At 51.0% G+C, this 12,559-nt stretch overlaps 6 protein-coding genes across 6 annotated transcripts; 4 read left to right on the forward strand and 2 right to left on the reverse strand.

Annotated features, from left to right (window-relative positions):
* Positions 1–506: 506 nt before the first annotated feature.
* E0L32_006976 (uncharacterized protein) lies at positions 507–3,697 on the forward strand (the record flags this gene model as incomplete). The annotated part of the gene is made up of 7 exons (XM_031141668.1): positions 507–849; positions 925–1,519; positions 1,581–2,209; positions 2,269–2,464; positions 2,820–3,268; positions 3,339–3,378; positions 3,442–3,697. The coding sequence occupies 7 exons, from the start codon at positions 507–509 to the stop codon at positions 3,695–3,697; spliced, it is 2,508 nt and encodes an 835-aa protein (XP_030994040.1).
* Positions 3,698–4,561: 864 nt separating this feature from the next.
* On the forward strand, positions 4,562–6,373 carry E0L32_006977 (uncharacterized protein; the record flags this gene model as incomplete). The annotated part of the gene is made up of 5 exons (XM_031141669.1): positions 4,562–4,709; positions 4,763–5,175; positions 5,248–5,663; positions 5,714–5,963; positions 6,017–6,373. 5 exons carry the CDS (start codon positions 4,562–4,564, stop codon positions 6,371–6,373), a joined length of 1,584 nt encoding a protein of 527 aa, XP_030994041.1.
* Positions 6,374–6,641: 268 nt separating this feature from the next.
* E0L32_006978 (uncharacterized protein) lies at positions 6,642–8,440 on the reverse strand (the record flags this gene model as incomplete). Its single annotated transcript, XM_031141670.1, has 7 exons — positions 6,642–6,806; positions 6,870–7,305; positions 7,361–7,687; positions 7,755–7,819; positions 7,871–8,058; positions 8,116–8,261; positions 8,319–8,440. The coding sequence occupies 7 exons, from the start codon at positions 8,438–8,440 to the stop codon at positions 6,642–6,644; spliced, it is 1,449 nt and encodes a 482-aa protein (XP_030994042.1).
* Positions 8,441–8,762: 322 nt separating this feature from the next.
* E0L32_006979 (uncharacterized protein) lies at positions 8,763–9,528 on the forward strand (the record flags this gene model as incomplete). The annotated part of the gene is made up of 5 exons (XM_031141671.1): positions 8,763–8,796; positions 8,888–9,080; positions 9,138–9,193; positions 9,252–9,415; positions 9,484–9,528. The coding sequence occupies 5 exons, from the start codon at positions 8,763–8,765 to the stop codon at positions 9,526–9,528; spliced, it is 492 nt and encodes a 163-aa protein (XP_030994043.1).
* Positions 9,529–10,013: 485 nt separating this feature from the next.
* On the forward strand, positions 10,014–11,019 carry E0L32_006980 (uncharacterized protein; the record flags this gene model as incomplete). The annotated part of the gene is made up of 2 exons (XM_031141672.1): positions 10,014–10,211; positions 10,276–11,019. The coding sequence occupies 2 exons, from the start codon at positions 10,014–10,016 to the stop codon at positions 11,017–11,019; spliced, it is 942 nt and encodes a 313-aa protein (XP_030994044.1).
* Positions 11,020–11,164: 145 nt separating this feature from the next.
* Positions 11,165–12,160, reverse strand: E0L32_006981 (uncharacterized protein; the record flags this gene model as incomplete). Its single annotated transcript, XM_031141673.1, has 3 exons — positions 11,165–11,589; positions 11,855–12,046; positions 12,103–12,160. 3 exons carry the CDS (start codon positions 12,158–12,160, stop codon positions 11,165–11,167), a joined length of 675 nt encoding a protein of 224 aa, XP_030994045.1.
* Positions 12,161–12,559: the final 399 nt, after the last annotated feature.

A 12,559-nucleotide genomic window follows, 5' to 3' on the forward strand; every position in this document is an offset into this window, starting at 1 on the left:
TTCCTTGTCCAACATGGATTTTCCATTCATTAGCATCTGCCACGAACTTGGAATAATTGGTCTTCCACATTTTGCAAACTGGGTCTCCTACCTCCGTACTCATCCAGGTATGCGAAAGCTTGTCGTCCCAATGCGGATAAAAGCCATGTTGATCCCCCGTAAAAGGCCCGTCTTGTGAAGGAAGCACACAGGGGTGACTCGGTCCTGGCCGGGGAGAACTCCACCAAACGCGTCCTCTTTAGGGTGGTCATCAGCGACGATCCCACGCAATCACCCGTTCCACACCCCACACCTGACGGTGTGAGGGCGACGGCCTTGTCTCGGACGCCGTCATCGTCGCATTACATCATGTCGAGACATGCCCTCCCTAGATCCTTGTATAATTGTGAAGGGCATGAAATACAACAGAAATCCGTTCTCCCTTTAGTCGTGAACTATCTACACCTCATTTCTGAGCCGTTTACGCCGTCAACGCCCAGGTGCCATTTGTTCGGATGTAGACAAAAATGCTTTCTCAACTCGGAATCACAGGGCTAGCATCCCTTGCCCTCGCAGCCGTCAATGCCCAGGATGCGTACGACTATGTTATCGTGGGCGGAGGAACATCCGGCCTTGTCGTCGCCAATCGCCTTTCCGAAGATCCCGCCGTATCCGTAGCGGTCATCGAGCCTGGCAGCGACACGCGCGGCATCCCGAGCGTCGAGGATATTGGGACCTTTGGCATCTTCCTCCAAAACCTTGGCACATACCTCGATTGGTCTTATGAGTCTGTGCCACAGCCGGGAGCAGCGAACCGGTCTCTTGGGTTTGCTGCAGGCAAGGCGGTCGGGGGAACCAGCACTATCAACGGTATGTTTCGCGGGCGAATGCGGTTTATGTTGCTGTGCATTCCGTTTCCTGCACATGATAGCTTACAAAGCATAGGCATGACTTATATCCGCGGCGACAAGGCCGAGATCGATGTCTGGGAAACTCTTGGCAGTGTGGGCTGGAATTGGGAGTCACTGCTCCCTTACTACAAAAGCTACGAGCACTTTGACGCACCCACGAAAGCGCAGGAAGAAGCAGGCGGCGTGTATGAGCCCGAATACCACGGCGAGAGTGGCCCCATGCACGTCGGCTTTCCGTATGAGCTCACCAACGGATCCCTCCACCAGACCATCCAGGACACTTGGGAGAACCTTTCATTACCTTTGAACACGGACCTCTCGAGCGGAAGTGTTCGAGGATTCGGTGTCTGGCCTCAGACGATCAACCGCGATGCTGATATCAGATGGGACGCGGCGAAAGCGTTCTACTGGGGTGTGCAGAACAGACCGAATCTCAAGCTGATCAACAGTACGGCAACAAAGATCGTCTGGAAGGGCGGGGCGGGCAACGGTGCTGTCGCCGAGGGTGTGGAGCATGTTGGCCAGGACGGAACCGCGGCGGTCATCCGTGCAAGCAAGGAAGTGATCCTCTCCGCCGGCTCCCTGGTCTCTCCGCTCCTGCTTGAGGCGTCGGGTGTCGGCAATGCCAAGTATGTCTATGACCGTGAGAAGTCGTGGAGTCAGACAACAATATTAACACGAAGTCATCAGACTCCTCGAAAGTCTGGGTATCACTCAAGTAGTGGACTTACCCGGAGTCGGAGAAAACCTCCAGGACCAGCCAAATGCATCTCTCTTGTATGAAGGTGCCGAGAATGTTACCGGAATGGTCCCATATGTCACCTATGTGACAGGCCAGGACATCTTCGGAGACAAGTTCTCGTTTCATGCATCTTCCACAGAGTCTCAGATATCGGCGTGGGCCAAGACTATTGCAGATGCGTCTGCCAATCAGTCAGTATCCGTGGATGCGGAAGCTGTTGAAAAGGTGCTCCGTATTCAACATGACCTCATCTTCAAGAAGAATGTTACGTATGGAGAGATCTTGATCAGCGGTGGAGGCACTATCCTTGCGTCTCCGCACTGGAACCTGCTACCGTTTTCAAGAGGAAGCGTTCATCTTGGCAGTACCAAGAATGTCAACAAGCCCGTCATCGACCCTCGCTTTTTTCTCATCGACTTTGACTTGACCGCACAGATTGAGATCGCCAAACTTGCGCAAAAGTCGTGGATGACAAGTCCCGTCAAGGAAATAGTTGTCAAACGAACAGCACCCAACGATACAGTATTACCCCCAGAAGCCACAGATGAGCAGTGGAAGGCATTTACTCAGACCACCTGTAAGTGTTAACCCGAAGAGACCTTTGATTGGAATGTAGACTGACATTGGATACCTAAGTTGGCCCGAACTCACACCCGCTTGGTACTGCAGCAATGATGTCTCAGGAGCTCGGGGGAGTAGTCGATTCAAAGCTCAAAGTGTACGGGACAAAGAATCTGCGAGTAGTTGATGCTTCCGTCATCCCTCTACAAGTCAGCGGGCACCTTACATCAACTCTTTATGCCATTGCGGAGCGAGCAGCGGAATTAATCAAGTCAGGACCAGCGGCGTGTAGATAAGTCGAACTAATACTGATTAGATGTAAATCCAAGATGACCAGTGATTGAAGATGCCACTCGCTAGCACTGTATAACGCATGCCTGCCAGCGTTACATTGCTCGATAAGTATGCATCCAGACCTACCAGATGACACTTCTCGAGGCCATTGATAAGCGGCCCGAGCATCCCCGAAGCATACCCTGGTACCTGGGAACTGAAATTACCACCACCCGGTAGATAAACGGGTAAAGTAGATTTGAGATAAATACCTGCCAAGACCTCGCACTTGATCCTGAACGCACCGCGCTGAAAGCTTGAATGTGAAATCTGCAAGGACTCTAACATTCCAGCAAAAGAAGCACGAACAAACAAGCCACCATGAGACTCATACCGACCTTTTCCACCGTGCTAGCCCTGCTGGCAGCTGTTCCAGGCCCTGCACAGGCGGCAACCTGGTACTTCCTGCGATACTATACCAAGTCCGGACAAAAGTTCACCGGCCTAACTGGTGAAATGATCGTCCCGAGTTTGCCGAGGGCCGGCGTGTACTACCTGTGGCCCGGCCTGCAGCCTACCGACAACAGCGGCGTGTACCAAAACGTGCTGGACGGCCGCAGCGGCACGTGGTGGTTCGGCAGCGGTTGGTGCTGTGAGAACCCCAGCCTCCCCTGGGGTAGTGGGTTCAATGCCTACCAAGGGGAGACGCTAAAGTTCGAAAACGTCTTGGACGGGGATCAGTGGCGGACGACAACAGTCCATGAGAGCACGGGGACGAGCAAAACTGACAGGTTTCCACTAGGTAGGTGATGTGACTTGGCCTCCCGGAGAGCATCTACACCGTCGGGAGCTGAACTAACTAGATCCAACAGCTGGCAAATCTTTTAACCAGGTCCTTTTTGCTATTGAGCTGTAAGTTTAGACCAATATCCCCGGCCAGATGGGTTGCAGATGCTAGCTGACTCTTGAGGACAGGAGTGGCCCGAAGTGGGACTTTGGCCCTCTGGAATTTCGCAATATTGTCATTGTCAGTTGTTCATTCCTCCTTCTCTCTTATCATCAGCTCACAAAGCGGCAGACTGCAACCGGGACAGATGCGAGCTGGTGTAATGCATCGCCTGAGAATTACAACAAAGCCACAGTAGCTAGCATTTCCAGTGTTAGCGCCAGTGTGAGCGGCAATACGGTGACGTGCCGTATCGGAAGAATTGTGCTTCAACGTCCTGCTTAGCCAAATGTTGGTGGGGGAGGAGGCCTTTACAGTTTCTCTTACAAGGTGGGAGCACATCTTGAACTACCTAGGTCAAGGACCCAGAAAGTTCCTAGGAACACACAGATGGTGGGACACGCTTCCGGAGGGGTGGCTATTCTTTTTACATCTATGACTGATATCATTTACAATGACACAATCTTTTAGCTGGTATTGGTTCACTTGCTCACTCCTCAAGTCACCGAAGAGATTCGCGGTTTGAGTCACAATACAACAACATGACAGGAACTCGGGGAACGAAATTATCCTCTGAAGCGATCAAATCCCCACACGGGGAAGCAAGACTGTTAAATGATCTGAAGTCGCGGGGAAATCCGACCCCAGTGTCATTCTTAAGGCTTTAGCACACCAGGATTGGGTCAAATTTCTCCGCGGAGGAATTCCCTCGTACTCCCCACTGCCTTTAATCCCGGGGAAGCGTCCGAGCTAAGCCTTCGCTTGTTTAAGACGCCAAGATGCAAGCTAAATTCAAGTTAGGACGATGCGGTAAACTCTGCCAGAATTGGACTCACAACTGCAAATTGTGCCAATACCATGGCGAGCGGTGCTTCAGAATACTGTTTTGGGTAATGGGGATCGTGCTATGGGGACAGACTCTTCCCAGCTCGCTGCTAGTCTTCTCCGCGTCAGCCCACTCGGTCCAGACCATGGGCCAACATATCCCTAGGCGAGCATTACTCTTTCTTTGCATCGTCGAATGTCCATTGCCGCTCTCCTCGGCTCTACATATATACCCCTCAAAGCATCCTTGACAGAATTACTGTTGGGGATCATCACTATTCTCACAATCTAGTCTCACACCTAACAAAATCTCTGCGCCGCACGATGGAAGCGAAGACCACTGAGCCCGGTGCCATGGCGGCAGTCCACGAGGAGACTCGCCAGGATGTGACGAACTTCTTACCTCCCAGCGAGGCCAACGACAAGCTCAGTTTCCGCGACTTTTGGAAGAACCGACGCGTCTTGATGTTCTGTGAGTGGCGTCCGCGTGTAGCCCGCTGCTAGCCCGCTGCTAACCTTCTGAAGGCATGATGATCTATCTCCTTCCCATCAACTTCGGCTACGAGGTCTCGATGATGGGAAAGCTCCTCGCCGTGACACCTTTCGCGCAGCATTTCGGTTACAAGGCTGGCAACACTTGGATCATTAGTGCGAAGGATCAGCAGATCCTGAACGCTGCCAACACAATCGGCATTTTCTGCTCGGCCTTCCTGACCGGCATCGTCAGCGACTTCATCGGCCGGAAGAAGACAATCATCATTGCCTGCGTCGTCTGCAGTGGTGGCATTATTCTCCAGTACTTCAGCAGCTCCATATTGATGCTCTTTGCGGGAAAGGTTGTGTCTACTCTCGGCTTTGGCCTTGGCCATTCGCTTGGGCCTGTCTTCGTCGCCGAACTGGCACCTGTCAAGATGCGCGGAATATGCTTGGCTCTGGTGGTAAGTGTCTCGAAATGGGACTGACTGCTGATCGATTTTTATTAGCCATGATGACTGACATTCGTTCTCTAGAATACCAACATCGTCCTAGGCCAGTGGCTCAACTCCCTCGTCGTATATGCATGCAAAAGCGACCCTACCGATATGGCCTGGCGCATCCCGATCATCACGCAGATCATCCCTCCAGGCCTACTCCTTCTCTGCCTCGTCTTCCTCCCCGAGTCCCCTACATGGCTCCTTATCAAGGGTCGCCGCGACGATGCCTCCAAGGCCTACCTTCGATTCAACGGTCCAGAGTTCGACGTGAACGCCGCCCTCGCCGTCGCGACTGTCGCCATCGAGAAGGAAGAGGAAGTTAAAAAGGCCAACAAGTCGAGCAAGTGGATCGAGTGTTTCACGGGCACCAATCTTCGCCGCACAACGATTATCATCATGGTGTATATCTCACAGCAGTTCATCGGAGTTGGTTTCATTAGCGGCTACCTCACGTACGTAATATGATCACCCCAACCACACCATCTTTACTTACCACACACAGGTATTACTTCCGCCTGGCTGGCGTTAACGATCCTCTTGCTATTGGGCAGGCTGCCAATGCCATCCAGCTGTTTGGCAACATCTGCTCATGGCCGTTGGTCGATCGGCTGGGGCGACGGCCCATGATTGTCGGAGGGTCATGCGTCATGACTGCGCTCCTGCTTGTGATCGGTGGCATCAGTACTATCGGAACTGCCCCTGCATTGTCAGCTACCGTTGCCTTCATGGTCATCTGGGGATATCTCTACCAGGTTAGTCCGTAAACAATGTATCGTCTTAACGTGGGACTGACAGGGTAAAACAGGCGACCCTTGGAGCAGTGGCCTACACGATTGGCGGAGAGACAAGCAGCGTTCAACTTCGGCAGAAGACGTACAGTATCAACATCATGGTTGCGACAGCTGTCAGCTGCATGTGGACACAGATCATGCCCTACCTACTCAATACCGACCAGGCCAATCTCGGAGGCAAGATCTGCTTCGTCTTTTTCGGATTCTCCCTGCCGGTGTGCGCTTATCTCTACTTCTGCCTACCCGAGCTCAAGGGCCGCAACTATGCCGAGGTCCAAGAGCTGTTTGCGAATCGCGTCCCCGCTAGACAGTTCAAGACCTATGTCTGCAGTGTTAGTCTGGCTAATGAGGAGCTCAAGGAGAAGGTCTGAAGGGTTGATGTTACCAAGGGATTGATCTCAGTACAGCAGGGGGGTGAATATGGGTGAAAGATTGGCTCATGGCTTAAGTACGGCTGGTTTCTGATAGAGAGCTAGAAATACTAGGGTGATGATTTGAGGTGTTGAGCTGCATACTACTCATGTAAAAGTAATATGGGACTTGAACAACATCAACATGTTCAAGGATTACTGTGGCACGCTCATCTTGTATTGGGCATCTTTAACAGGAAAGTCTCAGCGAGATTAGACCAGTAGTACTCTACCAAGTGTAGCGGAATTCGGCGTTGCCATCAATCACGAGCTCTCCTCTATCTGCTTTCTTATTCGCCCTCCAGAAAATGAAGGAACACACGACGGTGAGGAGAGCACCGGCAAGTAGAAGCGCCCCTGAAGCTGCTAGACCTGGAATGTAAGCAGGCGCATCCTAGAAGCACGCAGTCAGCAACCTGATCCGATGTTGGAATATTGCATTTTTTATCTCTCTCACCTGCTGTCGGAATACAAGAGCCGAGTAAATGCCTCCTACCCCGGCGTTGAAGACTTGTATAATTGACATAACGCTCTTTTGCGCGTCACCTTGGATATTGTTCTGGCCCCATGCCAGCGAGATTGGGATAAGAGAAGTCGTACCGGCTTGGCCGAGAAACGCTCCGACGTAGCGAGGAGTCGGGGCAGTAAGAAACCCGGTCATTGCGAATCCAACAATCCCGAGACTGCAGGACAAGATGACGAATGGACCTCGCACTCTGTACTTGTCGGATGCCCATGAGATGGCCAGAGAACAGAGAAGTCCAAACGCAGCAGGAGGTGCGGTGAGACAGAACGAGGCGACTTGAGAGTAGCCAAGACCCTTGCGCAGGATCAGTGGAAGAAAGAAGAGAATGCCATAGAGACCAGTCGAGCCGCCCATGTAGATGAAAGCTCTGGACAGATAACCAGTTAGAGGGGATTGAGAAAATGTCATGGGTGTCTACTCACAGGGCCCAAGCGTGCCACTTCTTGGCAACCTCCTTCAAGACTGCGGGGGTGATCTTGCCTCCTTCAGCTTCACCCCGTTCTTGCACAAGTCGGCTGATGAGTATGTCCTTCTCTTCGGGCGCCAGAAACTTGTTCCGCTTAGACTCTGGAAAGTCGATGACGATCAACTTTGTCAAAATAGCTATCGCGCAAGTGATCGATCCTTGCACAATGAAGATCCACTTCCATCCATGCCGTTCCGGTTGCGAAGAGATTTGGGTGAAACCATAGGCCATAATATTGGCAAATGCAGACAGAAAAGAGGATATCGTGAAGAAGAACGCGATCCTGGGCATGCATAGGCCTCTCAGCGAATACCATTGCTAAACAAGAAGATGGTATTGGGGCCACTCACCGTTTGGAAACTTCGTACCGACGATACCAGGAAGAAATTAGGTAGATGCAGCCTGGGAAGATTCCCTACAAATGCCAATTAGTGATCGCCGTCTCGAAGACCTGATATCGACTCACCGCTTCCATGGTTCCAAGCATGACACGGAGAACCACCAGAGTGGCGTAGTTCTTTGACAAGCCAATGCCAATGGTAACCAAGCCAAACGCGAGTCCCAAGAATCCCAGCCAATTCGCGGCGCCGAATTTCTTGAGAAGGATGTTGCTAGGAAGCTCAAAGAACACGTAGGAGACATAGAAAACGAGAACTAGCCACGTGTATGTTAGTTGGGTTGGATTTGATGCACACATATAGGGAAGCATACCAACGACAGAATATCTGTTCCCGATATCAAGGCCAATGTCCTGATCGATTCCCGAGATTCGAGCACCGCCGAGGTTGGTACGATCAATGAGAGATATCGTGTACAAGGCTGCCAGTATAGGGACAAGTCTCCAGTCGGTTTTGCGACTGATTTTGTTACGCTAATGTCAGAAACTGATAAGATTGAGTCTGATGAAGACTTACGTGATTCTTCGCTCGATCACTGTAGTGGAAGCGGCGATTGTGCCAGCTGCAACATCATCTTCTGGCTTTGTCGAACCCTCGACATGCATGGCTCGGTCTTTCATGTCGTTGATTGAAGCCATTGGGACTGATTGACGCGTATTGTAAGAACATCAGAATTGGTAGGAAATGGAGAGAGGTATTTATCAATGTTCTAAGGGCCACAGCCCACCACTCTGTCCACGGTTTGTCAAAGGCAACGATAGTAGGAAAGCCTTGGCTCAGCAGATCTCACCGCGTCGACGCCTTGCTACAGATGAAAGCCATCCGGGGGAACCGAATGCCGGGGAAGAGCAGGGGACTGTCAGATGACTGAGGGTTCTGGGGTAAATCTCCACATCCCCAAGATTCCGGTAACGAGGCTGTGGATGCCACTAGTGTCATAATTTGCGAAGCTCCGACAGCATGTTCGGCAATCCGGCTCTCGGCTCACGGTACCGTGAGCCAAGGAGCTTTAGGACTCCCCGCACCCAACATACTACACACGTCATGTACCTATCACGTACTACAATCACGATTTTGAAAAACAGTGTCACTTAACAAGAGTCAAAAGTCGAGCCTGCAACCCCAGTGTTCCGAGAGAGTCACTAGGGATCCGATATCCTCCCTTTACTGTGCCCAGACCAAGTCTCAAGAGCAAAAGAAAATGACAACCGAGTGCGATTGGATTGTTCTGATTCCAGATCACGAAGGTGCTTTGGAAAAGCGAATGGCTGCACGGCCGTAAGACTTCGAACGCGACTTTCTATTCTGTGTTGAGGCCACTGACCATGTTCACAGAGCCCATCTTGATGGTCTTTCTCCGAGAGTGAAATCTGGCAAGTGGACAATGGGCGGTATGTTCTCCGAACCTCCCTTTAACTGCAGACAAAGCTAATCTTAGTCAATACATAGGCGCTACTCTAGCCAAGCCTTCTGTTGAGGGGCAGCAGAAGGAGTTCAACGGAAGTTGCATTGTTGCCCATGCCGCTAGCAAGGAAGAGGTGCTCGAAGAGGTCAGAAAGGACATTTACGCCACTTCAGGGGTCTGGAATCTGGACAAGATCATCATACACCCGGTAAGCACTGACCCCCTTGTTTCATTCCTTTGCTCGCCCACTACTAGCATAGACTAAGATTTCCTCAGCTTGCGACTGCATTCCGCAAAGAGCTTGCCGGTGCAGCTTGGTAGTGCGTGTCCCTTGCCTAGTTCGCCAGTGTTAGACTTTCAATAATGAATCCAAATTATACGATGAGAATGACCCGTCTTGATGAGTTGCTTTCGTGAATGTGCTACTAAACGTCCCTGGAGCCGAGGCCGACTGGAACAATCATATGGCTTCCCGTATTGCCGGCAGTACCGAACACCAATCACGTCCAGGGGAGTGTTCAAAGAAGGCAATATGCTCTCGGTTGTGACGCAATGTGCATAGACTCGGGACACCAAACTGGTGGATCGGTTATTCAAAGCAAGCCCCCTGTCCAAATGGCTACATGAACAACAGTGTGTATGCATTTCGTATTTGGTATTCTTTCTTATACTGCCGTCAATAAAAATACATATCCAGATTAAAAGCTGCATTGCTACATGGCGAGTGGAACACTTCTGTACCTTGATCAAGGGCGACATCTAGTCAATCATATCCACACCCTCGAGTGGAGTTAATTACCTTAGCCATGTCGTACCAAAGCATCGGATTCATTGGTGTGGGAGCCATGGGAAAGGAAATGGTTGTGAATCTGGCAGAGAAGCTACCTCGGCATATACCGATCTACATCAACGATGTCAACAAAAGTGCCACAAGGGAGCTAGCTGCATCATATTCCAACAGTATAATCGCCTGCGATACAGCACATGAGGTTGCAGCCAACTCGGTACGTACTCCTGGATATCCCGAAAACTCACAAAATGTGGCAGGTACTGACCAGAATCGCTCAGGATGTCGTTCTGACGATGCTGCCAGAAGGACGACATGTCCGTTCCGTCTATCTTGACTCGCATGGGAGCATCAGCTCGGCCAGTCTCTGCGGAAAGATATTGATAGAGTGCTCCACTATTGACACTGCTACGAATCACGAGGTTCGGTCGACGCTTCAACAGCTCGAACCTACGGCGTCTTTCTACGATGCTCCCGTTAGTGGTGGTGTCTTGGGCGCTCGGAAAGCCACACTCGGCATTTTTCTTGGCTGTGATGAGAAGGATCCCAACTTCGAAACCTTGAAAGCAGTTTTGTCGATGCTTGGAAACAACGTCATTGCCTGCGGCGGCCCTTCACTTGGGCTAGTAGCCAAGCTAGCGAACAACTATCTTTCGGGAACAATCGCTATTGCTACGTCGGAGGCGATGAATATGGGCATGCTGGGCGGTATGAACGCTCATGTTCTGGCTCAGGTCATACACGCTGGATCTGGAAGAAACCACATTGCCGACAACTTCAACCCCGTTCCAGGCATCTGCCCCGAGGCGCCCTCATCACATGGTTATGAAGGGGGTTTCAAGGTGGAGTTGATGAAAAAGGACATTGGACTTGCCGCCAGCATGGCTGAGAGAGTTGGCGCAAGATTGGTGTTGGGAAAGAGTTGTCTCGAGACATATCAGAATGCAAGTCAGGACCCAAGATGTCAAGGACTGGACTCAAGAGTTGTATATCGATACCTTGGTGGCCAGGAAGACTGGGAGTAGTAAAGAAGCAATTAAAATATCTTGTTGGAGTCATGAGATTACCTTGCTCAGGTCCTAATTCCGAAGCTGCAGACGAATTCATGTTTAAAAATAGAACGTGATGTCCATTTCGATTACCCTAGGGCAGCTTTCAGCCACAAGTGTATCAATCTGCCATTCCCTTTTCACTATCAACCACCCGTTTCACATCTTCGAGGGCAAGGTTCTTATTACTCGACCAGGACGCCCTGCCCTGTGGCCCTGGGTCATTCAGCATGTTGACCACACGCCAGCTATCATCAAGATCAGCCACCTCAAGGATAGTACCAGCCGGATAATTCAAGTCAGTAGCGACTGCGAGCATTGCTCGGGCAACTGCAGATGGCTCCAGCATACAATCCTTGCTCGAGTCAATGTAGCGCATCACCTCTGGATGATCGGTGAAAAGAGGTGACTTGATAATGCCGGGTGCAACGCCAACGACTCGAATACCTCCCATTCTGTGCAGGTCTGCCAAACACCGAACGAAGGTGCTGATGGCGCTTTTCCCTGCTTGATATAGTGGCGTGATGATGCTGGCCTTCTGAGCGCCTGTACTCGAAACGTGCAGGATGACCCCGGGCTGGTTTACAGCCAACATTTTGCGAATGGCCAGCCGCGTCATCTTAATCGGAGATAATAGGTTGATATCAAAGAGACGATAGTGCCCATCTATATCGTCATCGCTCCAGAATCCATGATGAGACTACGCCAAAGGGTCAGCAGGCAATCACTTTGTTCGGGTAGGGGGGATTGCATGCCGGTTCGTAGATGCCTGCGCCAGGGCAAACTATGTATGGAACTCCTCCAATCTCACGGTCATAAACTTGGAAAGCATTTTCAAGCTCCTTCCAGTCTGAAGCATCCGCCTCGTGAAAGTAAACCTGTGGTCCAATGTCCTTTGTTAATGTCGAGAGCCAGTCTATGGCGGTTTGATGTAAACCAATGTCCACGATGACACTACTGCAACCCGCCTTATAAAGTTCTTGCACAAAGGCTAGGTTGATTCCTATATTTTCTGTTCAGCCATGCCCATACACTTTGTGCAATGGTAACAACACTTACCAGACCCGGCACCTGTGACGATGGCGCCTTTGCCTTTGATGTCAAGCTGCGAGGTCATGTTGATCTCGAACCTGAGGACGGTGGTTTTATCTTCATTGAGAATCGATGACAGGACAAAGCCAACGGAGCCGATTCCAATTCGATCATTATATCCTTTATGTCTCGGTTGGCACTGGTATCATTGATGCCCCTCACGAAGTTGAACATTAGTGCATTTTCCGCAACGGGCCAACGGTTCGGTTCTCTTGGCCATTCCAGCACCACCCGGCTCTTTCGGCTTTGCCGGCTGTGTACAACGCATCATCGAACGCACGCTAATAATGGAGGGGGACCTAGTAATTGCTCTGGCTTGACCCCGCACTGACAGAACAACTTTAACCAAAGATCGCATGTATTTGAAGAGAAGACGAGAAGCCGTATTCCTCTAGACTGGAACTGCATGGACAATATTGAGGCC

This window comes from Thyridium curvatum (assembly GCF_004353045.1).
Source record: "Thyridium curvatum strain D216 chromosome Unknown NODE_41_length_360454_cov_79.457556, whole genome shotgun sequence".
Taxonomy (NCBI): Eukaryota; Fungi; Ascomycota; class Sordariomycetes; order Thyridiales; family Thyridiaceae; genus Thyridium; species Thyridium curvatum.